The following is a 15,472-nucleotide window of genomic DNA, read 5'->3' on the forward strand; positions in this document are numbered from 1 at the left end:
GCTGCGGAGGCCGAAGACAACATGGTTTTCGGACCCTTCAAAGCCCATCGACGTAATCCGGGCCCTGAAGGACCGTCCCGCTCGGCTTCCACGTTGCGCTGACCCGGCCTCAGGCTGCGCGTGCTCCGCACCGGGAAGGCCCTTCTGCCCTGACCGGAGGGAACAAAGTGCCGCGCTTATGCGGCGTGAAGCGCGTTAAGTTCGCATCGGGCGCGGGTGTGCAAGCGCCTACGCGCCGTCGGGAGCTGGCGCCGAGCTCGGGCCGTCGCCCCCTGCCATGCCTTGTGGGCAGCCTCCCCTCCCCCGGCCCCGCACGTGGCCGAGCCGTTCCTGTGGGGGCCCTGCTTGTCGGGCTCCGTCCTGGGGCCTGTTCGCAGGGGCTGTCGGAGGCCGCGGGGGCTCGGCCCGTGGGCACCTGCGTCGCCTCGGGTGGTGACCCGGGCCGCTGCCCCGCTCCGCCGGCTGCCCACCCCCCGGCCGCTCCCCCGGCCTGCGCTCCTAACCTCTCTGCCAAATTTCTTTACTTTTTTGAAGCTTTGGAAATGTTAGACCCGTGGGGAGGCGGCAAGGGGCGAGGCTGGGCGCAGGAGGCCCGGAGGGGTGAGGCTCTGGGATAGAAGGCGGGTGCCCAGGCTTCGCTCCCTCGTGCCGCGGGCGTGACCGTCCAGGGCGCCCCCTCCCAAGCGCTCGCCTACCCGCCTGCTGGCCGCTCACGTCCCCGCTGTGCCCCCCAGCGCCTGCCTTCCTGAGGGCCCTGCCACTTGGCGCGGGCTGCCTCCCCCCCTCAGGTCTGGGGTGTGCGGGGCCCCCTCCCACCAGGAGGGTTTGTGAGTGACGTAGGAAGGGGACAGGCCCCAGGACGGCCCCGCGCAGGTGCGGCGTCGTGTGGTAGCGGCAGCGTGGTCGGTGTTGGCCACGTCCCGCTTCCGTGGAGTCTGTGCGCAGCTCTTGCCGCCACGCGTGGCAGGACACCTCGGCCTTAGCCCGCACGGGGGCTCGCTGGTGGCGGGGCGCCGGGGTCTGTGCGGGGCGTGTGGCAGGCCGTGGAGAAGGGGGCGCGGGCCTGCTCGCGGCCGGGTCTGCGCTGCATCCGGGCCGGCGGGACCAGACCGGGGCGTCCCACGTCTGTTGGGGCCGTGGGTCAGTGACGCGGACCACGCTGTCCAGCTGCTGGCGCAAAGCAGGTCACCTGGTGACACAGGTTCCCCGGCTGGAGGTGGCAGGCGTGGCAGCCGCCCGCCGGCCCCGCGGCTGGAAGACCCCGGGCTGACCCCGGGCCCACACCAGGCAGGGGCTCCTGGGCTGAAGGGGCTGCCGCCCGCCCGCCCGCAAACCGGCCGGTGCCCCGCAGACGCTTGTGGGGCGGCCCGAGAGCCGGCTCCCGGAGGAGGGCAGGGCCTCGGGGGAGCGACCTGTCCTCTCAGGATGGGGGCAGCGGCCCTCCTGCTGAGGGGCTGGTGCTGGCGCCTGGGCCCCGACTTGCTGCGGACGGTGGCCGCCCCCGGGTGCTGCCAACAGGCCTGCCGTGCGCCCGCGAGGCCGAGCTGCTCCCCTGCACGGCAGCGGCGGCAGCGGGCGGCCCGGACTCCCAGAGTCTGCCCGTGCCCCTAGACGCGACCTCCGGGAGTGCACTGGTGTGCGGGTGCATGCGTGTGTGTGTGTGCGTGCGTGTGTGTGCGTGTGCGTGCGTGTGTAGTATCGAGGGCATCACCCTTGAGCCGACCAGGTAGTCTGCGCTCAGCAGACTCCACAGCCCAGGGATGTAAGGGAGCCTTAGTTGTCTTAAAAAATTCATTTTTACAGATTTCTTTTTGATACACGTATTTATTATGCCGTAAAAAGCAACACTATCTGATTTCATTTAAAATAAAGATTTCCCAATTTCGGAACGCTTACAACTTGATTTTTAAGATTAGATTCACTTTGGGAGGTTCTGGAAGCAAATACATTCATGGCTGCACAGTCCCCGGGAAGGAGGGAGGTCGGTCCGACGTGAGGTGGTTCAGTGCCAGGCGGGCAGCGGGGAGCAGCAAGGGGCGGGGGCGGGGGCGGGGGCGGCCACGGGTGAGGCCCCGGAAACGGCAGCGCGTAAGCAGCTTCGCACAAGCGCGAGCAGCTCGAGCTCCCCCGTACAGAGGCGGCCCCGCGGCCGGAGCCGAGACCCAGAGCTCTCTGGGGTGCAGGACGGGGGAGGGGGTCGCGGTCACGGCGAGGGAAGGGCGGGCCCCCTGGAGCCGAGGGTTATGTCGCTCCCGTCCGACAAACGATGGAAGCGGCTTCCAAGGAGCAGTCCGCCCCGCTTTCCTTTCCATCCCAGCCTCGCAGCTGCTGGCGGGCAGAGCTGCCCCCGGCCCCGTTGTCCCCACCGTCCCCCCGCCGTCCCCCCGAGGCCCGCACGAGGGACGTGGCCGGGAGCCGCCGGGAGGGCCATGCAGGGTGCGGGGCTGGGCCCAGAGCGGTGGCTTCCCGCGGTGCAGGAGCTCGTGTCCCCAGACGCGGCCTCGAGGTCCCCGAGCGTGCGTGTGCGTGTGCTCAGCCCCCGGCCTCCCAAGCAGACCCCACGGCCCCCGCGGCCCCCGAGGTGGGACAGGCTGCAGCCTGGCAGACGCCCGCCCTCGAGGGTCGGAACACGAGTGGTTCGCCGGCCCCAACAGACCATCGATGCCCCTACGGCTCCAGCATGTCCCGGGTCCCGCACCCTCGGCGGTGGCCGCGGCGGCTCAGCGGCGTCTCGGTGTCCCCGGCCCGGCCGCGGTCTGCAGCCCCCGCACACCCCTCCCGGTCGGAGGGGACGACCTGCCCCCAGCTCCCGGGGGCCGCGCCCGCGCTCGCAGCCAAGCCAGGCCGGCGGCTCGGGGTCCGGACGAGCAGCTGGGCCACCGGGATGGAAATGGGGGTTTTTTCAAAAGTGTCACAGAACTACATTCACATACGTGTTTTGGTCACCAAACGTCTTAAACAGATTCCCTGATGAAGTCTCATCAGAATCGGCCTATGCCACGGAGTCCGGTCACGAAGCTCGGGTGATGGGAGACCAACACACGGGACCCCAAGAGCGTACAGTTGTTCAGTCGCTCACACTAAATCTACAGCAGAAGTCCTGAAATCGCACTCTTTCGCTTCTAAAGCACGGCCTTGACCCACCTGGACGGACCGTGCGACAGAACTTGCTCTATGAATGCCTTAAGCGAATCGTACAAATCGAAAGTTCACAAAACACACAAAAATCAAAGGTGGGGACCGCACAGCTAAGCTAGCGTTGGTAACTATGGCTCTTACGTCAAACTACACAGCGCACGAGGTAAATACTGCTCACATTGTGGAGGGAGATTGTTTTATTTCTATTTGTTTCCCCAAAGAGGTCAGATTCGTCCTGCGTGTACGATGAAGAGGGCTCCAGCCACACCGAGATGACAGGTGGTGAGACAGACGTCGCTGCCGGGTAGGAACGCACGTGTGCTCCGCGATCATTTTCCACGGCTGAGCAGGTGAGCGGCTGGTCCTCGGGGCCTGGGGCGGTTACAAGAGTCCGTCCAGGTTCTTGTGGACCGTCTGATTTTCCTTCCCGTCGTCGGCATCCCCCTGGGGCGTGTACTGCACTTGGTACTCCTGGAGGATCTTAAACACGTCGTGGTGCCCGAAGTGCAGCGCCTCATCCATGGGAGTGTTGTTCCACCTGAAACGACAAGCACAACCCGGCCCGGCCGTGAGCGGAGATGCTCACGCGGGTTTCGGGGCCTTTCAGACTCAGCCGTTTTAGCGACGTCACGAGTAAACACTGAGATACAGAAAGGGGTTCCGCGCCCAAAACGTGGTCTTCTGGGCAGGGACAGGCCCTTGTCCACAAGGGCCTTGCTCGCGTGTCCCGTGCTTACTACGGAGGGGCGTCCTGGCGTGGACGGCTACAGCGGGCCCCTCGGATTCCCAAACTGTAACTTCGTGAAAAGCCCACAGGATCCCCCCCAAGTAAAGCATTCGAGGAAGAGTCACCCGTCGCCCCGTCCTGTGGGAGTCACGACAGCTCAGAGGTCTGGAAGGGACGGTGACCTCGGGGGGGCCCCACGCCCCGGAGGGATGGACACAGTCCTCTTGGGTAAGGACGGGAACCCAGGGGCCCCCGCGCCTCGGGCAGGAACGGCGCTTTCCCCATCGCCCGTGTCGTGGGGCACACCCCGCGGCGGCCGGTGACGAGTGGACAGCGGACGGGGCACGGCCGGCCACGGCACGAGGCGAGGACGCGCAGGGCGGGGCGCGGGGCCCCCAGGCTGGTGGGTGTCCTCCGCCCGCAGCCGCCGGGTGCCGGCCCCACCTCCCGCCGCCCCGACTGTCCTTCCACCTCTTGCCTCCTCCGTGGGGTCACGGGGTGGAGCCGAAAGGCTCCTCAAGTGGCCTCGACATCTTGGGGTAGGATCCGGTAATCGTCCTTCTTTACGTCAGGCAAGTAACACTTTACAGGCGTGTGTCCGAAAGCCGCTCCCTTTCCACACTGGCCTCCCGGGCTGGGGAGTCGGTGGCCCGGGGACCGGGGACGGGGAGGGGGGCTCTCGGGCGCCGCAGCACAGACTTAGCTCCGTCTTAGCGAGCGAGCGAGTGTTCACGGCGGGGCCCCCAACCCCCTTCCTCCGTGAACCGACACACACTCCCCACACCACCCAGGCCTGTCCTGCAACTGGAGGCGACACCGATCCCACGGGGCAGAGTGGCCTTGGCTGCGCGGTCACCAGGGTCGTCCAGCGGACGCCCGCCTGCCCCCGCCTGCCCCCGGCACTGGCACTCCCAGGCCCCTGGAGGCCGGAGTCCTGCAAAAAGAGAACAAAGGCCTAAACCTTTCAACCTTCAAATATGAAGGATAAAACAGAAAAGCACCGCGAAGGTTCCCAGCACGTGCGTCCTCCGCTGGCATCACAGACCCGCGGCCCAAGGCCGGGGCTGAGGGCTCTTGACTTACTCTAGGAAGCGCAGCGGTGACAGGACACCTGCGGGGACGGGGACGGGGACGTCTCAGGCCTGAGGCTTTACAGTCTGGCCTGTGCGGGTCACGGGAGGGGGCAATAAGCAGAGCGCCCCAGCCCCACGGCCCTGCTAGCACGTCTCGTGACTTCTCTGCATTTCTTGCAAGCCGCGAACTAAGAAAACCCAAACTTCTAATTAAAGAAAAAACAGTGAAACGAAGATTGAATAGCGAGGAGCTGATCTGCTCGGCGCAGACTTCCTGACACGTCCTCCCGTGTCCAGTCCCACCTCCTGGTCCTGCCTGTGAACCTCTGGCGAGCCTGTCCTCCCCCTCCCCTCCTCCTCCCCCCTCCATCCTCCCCCTCCTCCTCCCCCCTTCTCCTCCCCCTCCCCCTCCTCTGGCGAGCCTCTCCTCCTCCCCTTTCCTCCTCCTTCCCCTCCTCCTCCTCCCCCCTCTCCATCCTCCCACTCCTCCTCCCCTCTTCCTCCTCTTCTCCCTCCTCTGGCAAGCCTCTCCCCCTTCTCCCTGTCCTCTGCCTCCTCCCCTCCCCCTCCCCCCTCCATCCTCCCCCTCCTCCTCCCCCCTTCTCCTCCCCCTCCCCCTCCTCTGGCGAGCCTCTCCTCCTCCCCTTTCCTCCTCCTTCCCCTCCTCCTCCTCCCCCCTCTCCATCCTCCCACTCCTCCTCCCCCCTTCTCCTCCCCCTCCCCCTCCTCTGGCAAGCCTCTCCTCCTCCTTTCCTCCCCCTCCCCTCCTCCTCCCCCCTCCATCCTCCCCCTCCTCCTCCCCCCTTCTCCTCCCCCTCCCCCTCCTCTGGCGAGCCTCTCCTCCTCCCCTTTCCTCCTCCTTCCCCTCCTCCTCCTCCCCCCTCTCCATCCTCCCACTCCTCCTCCCCTCTTCCTCCTCTTCTCCCTCCTCTGGCAAACCTCTCCCCCTTCTCCCTGTCCTCTGCCTCCTCCCCTCCCCCTCCACCTCATGCTCCACACCAGCTCCCTCCCGTGCATGCGGCACGGTGCCCGGGCACAATGGACTCAGGTGCAGCTGCCCCCGGGGCCCCCCCCCGACGCCCCCCCAGGATATCCACTTTAGAGCAGGTTGGCCTGGGGCTGGAGGGGGAGATGGGTGCCGGGCCGGTGCCTCCCAGCGCCGGGCGCCCTCCTGTGCCCTCAGGGCCCACCCAGCGCAGTGGTTGGAGGCCGGCCCCGTGGGGCCCCGAGGACGGGCAGCAGCTTTGAGAGCACCTGGCCCACGGCCGTCCGCGTCCTGCGACGGGGGTCTTCTCGCTCCTCTAGGGTCTGTCCCGGGAGGTTAAGGCCCCGCCAGGACCAGGTGCCTGGTTCTTCCCCAGCACAGAGCCTGGCTTCCCTCGTGCCGGGGGGCCCACCCTTAGCCCGGCGGTGCCGCGGAGCGGGGCCTCGGGGGGCACAGGGTGGGGGCGGGGGGCCCTGCCCGCGGCCTCTGGGCGCCATGGAGGCTGCAGAGGGTCCCCACACGGCGGCTCAGCCCGGGACAGCGGAGCCCCGAGCTGCGGGCCCGCGTCGGCTGGCGGCGTCCTCACCTGTCCTTGGGGAACGGGTTCACCTTGCACGCTTCCAGCAGGAATTTGACGACTTCGACGTGACCTGTACCCAAAACAACACAAGCAGACGCCAGCACTTAGTATAAAGCTGAGGTTCCGTCTGGAAAATAAAAAAAAAACAGAAAAGCAAAGCAAGCGGCCGGGGTGGCGGCTTACCCTCTGCGGCCGCGACGTGCAGCGCCGTCCTCGAGTCGTAGTCCCGCTGCTCCATGTCCATGGCCGACAGAGCGAACCTGAAAGTGGGGGCGGCGGCCCTTCAGCCCCGCGTGGCCCCGTCCCCGTGGGCTCGGCCGCCCCTGCTCAGGGCCCCGCGACAGCGCGCCTCGGCCGGACCAGGACCCGGGCTCTGGGCATGTCTGTCACCGGCCGTGTGCAGACGGACGCCAGGCCCTGCATCCCGGCAACGCTGAGGCCCGTGGGATGGGAGGTGTGGGCGCGTGTGGGTGTGTGCAGGTGCACGTGCGTGTGCAGGTGCGCGTGCAGGTGCGTGCGGGTGTGTACAGGTGTGCGTGCAGGTGTGCAGGTGTGTGCAGGTGCACGTGCAGGTGCCTTGTGCATGTCACTAAGAGCCACCCCCAGGGACGGGGCATCGGCTCCTTCCCACGCGGCTGCGGCCGCGCCCCACGGGCAGCCCAGGGTGAGGGCGCAGCCCGCATGGCCCTTCTCCCTGCGCCGAGCGAGGAGCCCGGTCGCCCCCCACCCCCCGGCCTGAGGGGACCGCACTCCCCTCTAAGGACACACGAGCCGGATGGTGGCCGCTGCCCATGGGGGAGCAGACGTCTGGGCGCTCCGGGGGCTGCTCAGGAGGCCTGCGGCACTGGCGGGGGGCTCCCCGGGGATCCGGGCCATCTCCACTAGACACGGAGGGGAGCCTCGAGCCGTGACAGACGGCCGCCGCCGGTGACCCCCCACCCCGAGGGCCGCAGGCCACGCACCACGCCACGCGCCACCACGTCCACGTACCTTCGCAGTGCAGACACGTCCCCGGTGTACGCGGCAAACAAAAGGTTTATCACTGACTTCACCTGTGAAGACAACAGAGTTCAGGAGGCCACAACCCGGGGACAGAGCGTGTCACTCGCCGCGACGCCCGTGCGCGGACACCTCCGCTGGGCCACACGCAGGAGCTCCCGCAAGCACCTCCCCAAAGCACACACATGACGGTCGCGAAGCGGGTCGGGGGAGAAAGTCCACCAGTCGAGGTGCGCTGCGTGGAGGAGACCGTGCACTGACGTGGCACAGGCGGGACACTCGGGACCTGGGCAGCCGTCGGGGCCAGGGACGATCCTCGGGAACCTTCCTTAAACCCAGCCTCAGTGCCGTGCGGGGACTCGCGCCCTCACAAGCCTCACACCACATCCTGCTGACAACTAAACCATGTCACGGGGCCTCCCCCGGCCAGCGACCGCTGCCTCCCCGGCCCCGGCGTCGGGGGCCCTCGGAGACCAAGCTCAGTGCTAACCCCTCAGCTCCAGGACGGTGCTCCCTCAGAACGACCGGCTCCAGGCCAAGGCCCGGGGGGGCCAATGCCCAGGTGGACAAGGCCTGGTGGCCAAGGTCCGGTGGCCAAGGCCCAGTGGGCCAAGGTCCAGGTGGCCAAGACCCGGTGGCCAAGGTCCAGGTGGCCAATGCCCAGTGGCCAAGACCTGGTAGCCAAGGCCTGGAGGAAGCCAAGGCCCAGTGGGCCAACGTCCAGGTGGCCAAGACCCCAGTGGTCAAGGCCCGGTGGCCAAGGCCCAAGTGGCCAAGGTCCGGGTGGCCAAGGCCCCGGTGGCCGAGGCCCAGTGGCCAAGGTCCAGGTGGCCAAGACCCAGGGGTCAAGGCCCGGGGGCCAAGGTCCGGGTGGCCAAGGCCCAGTGGGCCAAGGTCTGGGTGGTCAAGGTCCAGGTGGCCACGGCCCGGGTGGTCAGGGTCGGGGTGAGGACGCTGGGCCGTCCTCGAAGGGACCTTGTCCGCTCAAAGCTGCGCCAACCCTCCGGACGTGAAGTCCCTGCTAACGAGCGCCCCGCTCCGAGACTTCAAGGCGTGTCTGCTCTTGACGGGTGTCCTTCCGATGAGCAAGAGGGCTTGTGGTCCTGAGAGGTCCTGAGAGGTCCTGAGAGGTCCTGAGACCGCGGCCTGCTTTCACGCACCGTGTCCAGCCAGTTTCCGGGAAGCTCCTGAAAGTGCGGTGTTCACATCTCATCAGGTCCCACCCTGACCTTGGACCCTCTGCAGGCACAGGGGTGATCCAGCCGAGTGGGCCTCGATGGCAGCAAGCAGGACTCGGGCGGAGGGAAGGTTCGTGGCCGGCGGCTCGCCTCCCTTTTATTATTTCTTCAGAGTCTTTATTCGTCCGTTCACGAGAGATGCCGCAGAGGGAGAAGCAGGCTCCGTGCGGGGGCCCGAGGCAGGACTCGATCCCGGGACCCGGGTCACGCCCCGAGCCCCCCCAAGGCCCTGGCTGTCCTGGGACATCAAACTGAAGGAGCCGCTGCCGGGACTCTTGGGCCAGCAACACGATGGAGGCCCGGCGTCGGGCGTGTGCGTCCCGTCGGGGTTGGCGCGCTGCACGGCCTCCCAGGGCCCCGGGACCCCCCGCCCCGCGCCCCCCGCACCCCCAGCCGAGGGCAGCTCCGTGGAACCAGCCGGTGCTCCAAGGGGCTACGGAAGCGTCTCCCCTCCGGTTCCCGCGCCGGTCCGGTGCATCTCAGGGAAAAGTGGTCTCCCGGGAAGTGTCACCGGCGACTCTGACGGGCTCTCCTGGGTGTGAGGCGTCCCAAGGGCCCTTCGCCTTCTCCAGCTGGACCCTGGGACCCCCGAGCACCCGCGCCCTCGGGTCCCCAGGGCCTCCTGCCCCCGCCACGTCCCCACCAGTTCGGGCCTGCGCCCCGGCCCCGCACCCCACTCCCCAGCTCCCCGCTTCCACTGCTGAGGCCACTTCTTACCTATTCCCTTAGACCCGCGTCCTCCCCGTTGCCTAACCGGCCCTCGGCCTTGCTGGGGGTCTCCAGCACCTTCGCCCTCTCCCTCCCCCGCTGGTCCCCTCACTTCTGCCGTCCTGGGACACAGCTTCGCCCAGCACCCCATGGCCCCTCTCCGGGCGCGTCTCCGCAGTCAGCCCCTCTAGCTCCCTGCACGCCTCCCCCCGACCCCGTCACCCTCCTCTGGCCCAGCGGCCCCCCAAAGCCCTCCCTGGAGGACCATCCAAGCCCGGAAGCCCGGCCTCCCCAGGGACCTGGCCCCCGCATCCCTGAGCCTGCGCTGCAGTCCTCCCCGCTTCCCTCTGCGGAGGTGCTCCCAAGGCACCCCCTCCCTGCGCAGCTCGGCTCTCCTGTGAGGCCTCACGCGCCCCTCGCCCCACGGACCGCCCAGCCCACATTCTGAACCTGCATCTTGTCCCTGAGCTTGGACCCAACAGCTCCGCCTGCTTGTCACGCGGCGTCTCTGCCGCTGCCGCCACCTACTTGCCGCCGCCTCAGAGCGCTCCCCGGGCACCCCGACTCACACGGAGTGCAGCTGCATCTCCCGCCCCCAGCCAGCAGCTGCCCCCAGGCTCCTCATTTGGGGGTGACGGCTCAGTCCACCCGATCGCTCAGGGACCATCAGGGCCCCGCCGAGCCCCCCAGGCCGCCGGAGCGGGTTTCCCAGCCTGTGCTCCTCTCCCCCCGCGGCGCCCAGCACCCACGTCCACCTGGTGGGACAAGGGGGCCTTCTTCAGACAAACGCGCCGAAGGTTTGCTCCTGCGAAGGCAGAACTGGGAACCGGCCTTTTCCCTGATCACGCAAACCCACCAGGTAGGCCCTGGCGACGTGCCTTGCTGCCGTTTCCCACAACCCACGGCCAGCTCGTCAACACGCCTGCTCTGCCTGCGGGTGCGCGTGGAACCCCCCGCCATGCCCCCCCACCTGCAGGACTGCCCGGCCCCCTAACTCCTCATTCCTCAGCCCTCTGCTGCCACCGGGGAGGCTTTCTCCTGAAAACCCAGACCACGGCACCCCCAGGGGCTTCCCTCCCGTGGACGTCAGGGCGCCGACTGCCCTGCTCCCCAGCTGCGCTGCGCACCTGCTTCCCTACCGCTCGGCCCGCCAGTCTCCTCCAGCCAGGTGGGCCCCTGCGGGTCCTCGGGGCTCCCCTTCTCCCCGAGCGCTGCTGCCCGGCACGCTCTCCCCCCGACGCAGGATGCCCGCCTCACCTCGTCCAGGTCTCTATCACATGTCATCTCAGGTCCTTCGATACCACCCTCTTTCTCATCATCCCTTAGCCCTTAACTTGCTTTTTCTCTTCAGAGCGTGTATCATTATCTGACACCATATATACATGTATTTCATTAATTTCACATCATATATCTATATGTGTGTGTGTATATATAAATCTTTGTTATATATATATCTTCAGATTGGTTTCTCGTCCCCTTCCCCCATTAACTGTGCGCTCCACGTGGGGCAGAGACCGTATCTTTGCCCCAGGGCCTACCACACAGAACAGGTGCTCATTAAACACGCGTGGACGCCAATCAACACATCGTACACCTTGGACTTACACAAGGCTCTACACCAATTACACCATAATTAAAAGAATGTGTTTACAGACGAATCCATATTCTCTCCCAAAGCATCAAATATTCAAATTGTTGCCACCACCTGGGGCATTACATTTTCATCCTTATTAGTTTTTCTACCTCCTTTGACTTTTACTTCAAAGATCACTACCAGATCGGTTGTCTTCCTCCCCGCTGCCTCTGCTTCTGGTCCTTCCACCTGCCGCAACTTTCCCACATATTTCTGCTCATCTTCTCAAAATACGGCTCTGATCATTAAAGGTTTGTCAGCGTGGGAGGGTCAAAAATCCCCAAGTCATTCCCGATAAAATTTAAGTCCTTTATGCCTGCATTCAAGATTCTTCGCTCTGGCTCCCTCCTTGCTTTTCTCTCTCTCAACCCCAAACAGAGCAAAACTGGCCTTAGTTACTGCTCGCTTGTATCCTTGTGTCTGTGCTCCTGTTTCTCCTTTTGGGAACATCTAGATTCCTAGTCAGACCCTTCCATTCCCTCGAGGGCTAGCCAGAGAGCCTGGGAAAGCCCCTTGGCGGCTGCCACACCTCCTCCCACCCCATCCAACACTCATCATCTGGGTCACTGGCTGCCAGGTGTCTGCACAGTGTCTGTGACAGCAGGTGCCGGGGGTCCTCACCCAGACACGGCTCCCACTATCCCCCAAGTGTACCCTTGCTCCTACTGAGCCACACGACATCCTTGTTACTGGCCGACAGCCGCCTTCCCCCACCGGCTTCCACTGCGGCGCTATTCCCAGCCCTCCTCCAGGAGCTCTACTCCGGTCTCTTCAATCACAAGCCCCCTCTTCCTCCTGTGTTTGCCGAGGACACCATCAATCACACTCGGTAGGTTTACGTATGTATCCTATCTCCTCTACTACTCAAGAGAAATCCAGAATTCCGACATGGGTACCATTAATATGTTAACCACCCATAGTTCTTATTCTTTATGGTCTAGGAGTCCTTCCGAGCAATAACTCGATGTATTTCTGTGACTGCGTGCATGAACGACAGCCCCTTTTTTAAAATTTTGAATTTAGACCGAGCTAGTTTGAAGAGATTCTTTAAAAATATGTTGTGTCACTTAATTATTCAATATTTCCAAAGTTCTAAAGCTCCTTATTAAATAAGTCCCAGGACAGGCTGATTTTAAGAATAGAACCAGTTCACTGAGAGCATAAAAGTACTTTATTCACAAGCATGTTTCAGCTCAGAGAAATCCAGAAAACTATAATGTACAAAGGCTTTGTGAGGGCAGCCCCGGTGGCTCAGCGGTTTGGTGCCGCCTTCAGCCCAGGGCGTGATCCTGGAGATCCCAGATCAAGTCCCACATCGGGCTCCTTGCTGCCTCTCTCTCTCTCTCTCTCTCTCTCTGTGTCTTTCATAAATAAATAAAATCCCTTAAAAAAAAAGGTTTTGTGATGTATCAGGGGGAAAATACACTAGCTTGCCTTAAAAAAATTTATTAAAGGGTAGCATGGAAGCTTAGTACTCTTCCCATGAGAACAAAAGGCTAGCTGCAGGGCTCAATTTGGTCCCAATCACAGATCAAGAAAAGGAGCCTGGTCACACAGCGAGTGCCACTTACTTCTGGACAGAAAAACGCCAGGAGGCAGCACAGACACTGGCACCATTGAAAATGAAAACCACATTTATCTCCAGCAAATAGCCACCTGTAGTTTTAAGGCTGGCATAAATCACGGAACAAGCCATGGGTAGAACGCCAAGAAAGAAAAATGCAACAGCTTTTAACAGTTTTGAGACCGCGGATGGAAGGAACATGACTTCATTTGCGGACAGTCCACTTCCTGGTCTTGGTTAAAAGGGTCCCGCAAATCTTGCCAGCTGCACTGGCACAGTCTCGGGAATGAGGAGCATCGTGAACCAAACTGGAGGAGAGGACTCGTGCCAACAGCTACCCAACCCTTGCAAAGAATGGGGGAGGGGGGTGCCAGCCCTGGAGGAAGGCTCGGCCCCCTGCCTCCCTAATGGATACTTGCGTTAAGCTACTTTCTAAAATGCCATCAAGAAGGCCAGTGGATGGGCACGGAGGAGGGCACTTGATGGGATGAGCACTGGGTGTTGTACTATACATTGGCAAGTTGAATTTAAAGAACAGAGCAAAAAGAATAAGGTGGCAGCGGCAGCCAGTGTAGGAAACAGTTAACAGTAATTGTCGAGACACAAGCAGGGGTCTGCTTCGAGGACGCTCCTCAGTACAAAGTGGCAGAGCTTCCGCAGGTCAACAGGAGCCCACGTACACGAAGGGCCCCAGGGTCTAATGTATGCCTCTCCACAGTAAAGAGAAGCTTCACTTGGGCAGGTAGCCACTACATATCTATAAATTAAAGGTTAACCAGTTTTCCCTTTATACTGCACGTTTTCTAGTACTACTACATTTTCCTTATCAAATCTGTGTTGGAACCTGTCAGAACCAGACAACCTTATCTTCGTTTATTTATACGAAGTCATGACAACAGTAGGACAAAAATGCTACAGTTCACAGGAGTTCATTTAGCACTAGCATGCTTGGCATATCAAAACTATACTTTTTTTCCCCAAAAAAAACAGCTAGAAGTAGCTGGAGATGATCTTTCAATTTTACAATTCTAAAACAAGGTATTCCTAACTCTCCAATCCTATCATTTTATTCATTTTAAGCCTGGTTAGAAGTTGAGTTGTGTGACTTTTGTCTCCTCCTCCCCAATGTCTTAATTCTCTACAAAGCAGCAGTTAGAATTATGTAAGATCTCTTTGCATTTCTATGGTGAACCACCTTGAAAAAAATCAGCATTTTAAAAAGTTGCAATTGTTTTTAAACACTTCTGACACAGGCTGGTTGTAAGATAAAATTATAGGTATATTTTATTTATTACTACCACTGGCGTGGAGGACCTTGGCTCAAGGTCATATGGCAAATGAATTAGTAATGTAGCTGGGCTGCATTCTTAATTCCTACAACCAGACCGTGGTGATGTGAGCCCTTAACAGAGCTCAAACTGTTACCCAAAGGACAGAAGGAAACCAAAGGATTAAATAGCAATTTAGCTCTGATCCATAAAGGTCCTTTGCTAAATATCAGAAGGAAGGAGGGCGGTTTGGAAGGGATGGGTCAGAGACGAGAGACGAAGAGGGAGGAAGGAAAGGAGGACCGATTCATTAGCTTTACTCCAAGTATTTTACTTCCAACTCTGTTAGCAACTGCACCACAGTGGTTACCCTCGTTTTTCATCATTAATTTCTGTCTTCATACAAAAACTAATGCAGCCCTTTTGGAAAGGCTTTAATGAAGAAAAAGGAGGTGACTGAAAAACCATCCTTCCGTTCCTACCACTTCCAGCTTGACGTAAGCTGCTCTCTCATTTCCAACTCACTACAGTATCTGTTGCCATGGAACAGATACTCTTCTTCATCTGTTAAATAAACCATCATCATTCCAGATCCAATTTTGTTTTAAAAACTTCACGCCAACTTGGCCTTGTAGAGACTTTAAGTGAAAGTAAGTTTTTAGCCTTCTTTCATAAATAATTTTCTTAAGGTCGGATTAAGAAATACAAACCTCTTATAGTATAGCTGAAGACAAATTTTAAGTTGTCAGCAAATGTAAATTAATCTCTTACCAACAAGGGTGGAAATATAAGCCTGAGCAATGTGTATGTGACCAAAGATATTTCCTTTCCCTTTTTAATATTCATACAAATATTTAATACGAGCTTATTTAATATCATACGGACATGTAAAACAAAACCACAGTACTTTCATAATTAGAAAGTTGAAGAGGAGTATGAGGCTATAGGCTACTAATGTCTCCCACTGACATTTAAACACAATTATTAATCTACTATATATAGACGAAATTAATCCAAACTGACATGACCAGAGGATTAGAGAAAATCCTTTAAGGAAGTAACAGTTCAGCAATTTCATGACATTTCCAAATTTTTACATGAACGCAGGAGGTTCTCCTACAGACATTTTAATAGAGAGGAATAAATTGACAGTAAAATTTACTCTAAAGAAGAGCATAGAAATTACACTTACAAAATACAGCCTCTAAATGGCAGCTCCAAATAACTGCATTCTGCTTCATTAACGAATAAACTCTCCTACGCACACCATTTTCAACATTTCTCAATGAACAGATTAACCTTAAATAATTCTACTTATTCTTAAATAAGAACTCATGATTGTATCAAAGAAATAAGAACTCATGATTGTATCATGACCCACGAAGACAAAAATTCAGATTATACATTATTTAGGGAAAAAACAGCTAATAGGAAGTACCTACTCTCTCTGGACTGAGCTTTAAGTGCTTTCAACAGGACTATCTGCTATTATTCAAGAGAGAGAATGAAGGGTAATGCATTCAAATTAACTTGTGCAGAGTAATCATGCTGGTGAGCGG

The 15,472-nt window shown here is 60.1% G+C and overlaps 1 protein-coding gene across 1 annotated transcript in view; it reads right to left on the reverse strand.

Annotated features, from left to right (window-relative positions):
• Positions 1-3,317: 3,317 nt before the first annotated feature.
• The window catches only part of GLS (glutaminase), a 75,325-nt gene continuing 63,170 nt past the window's right edge, over positions 3,318-15,472 (reverse strand). Inside the window, exons 15-18 of the mRNA XM_072812739.1 lie at positions 7,494-7,555; positions 6,687-6,763; positions 6,510-6,573; positions 3,318-3,676 (exon numbers count right to left, since the gene is read on the reverse strand). Coding sequence (XP_072668840.1) covers positions 3,520-3,676; positions 6,510-6,573; positions 6,687-6,763; positions 7,494-7,555 — 360 coding nt within the window. The 3' untranslated portion in view covers positions 3,318-3,519. The remainder of the gene's footprint in view (positions 3,677-6,509; positions 6,574-6,686; positions 6,764-7,493; positions 7,556-15,472) is intronic.

Source organism: Canis lupus, chromosome 36 (genome assembly GCF_048164855.1).
Source record: "Canis lupus baileyi chromosome 36, mCanLup2.hap1, whole genome shotgun sequence".
Lineage (NCBI taxonomy): Eukaryota > Metazoa > Chordata > Mammalia > Carnivora > Canidae > Canis > Canis lupus.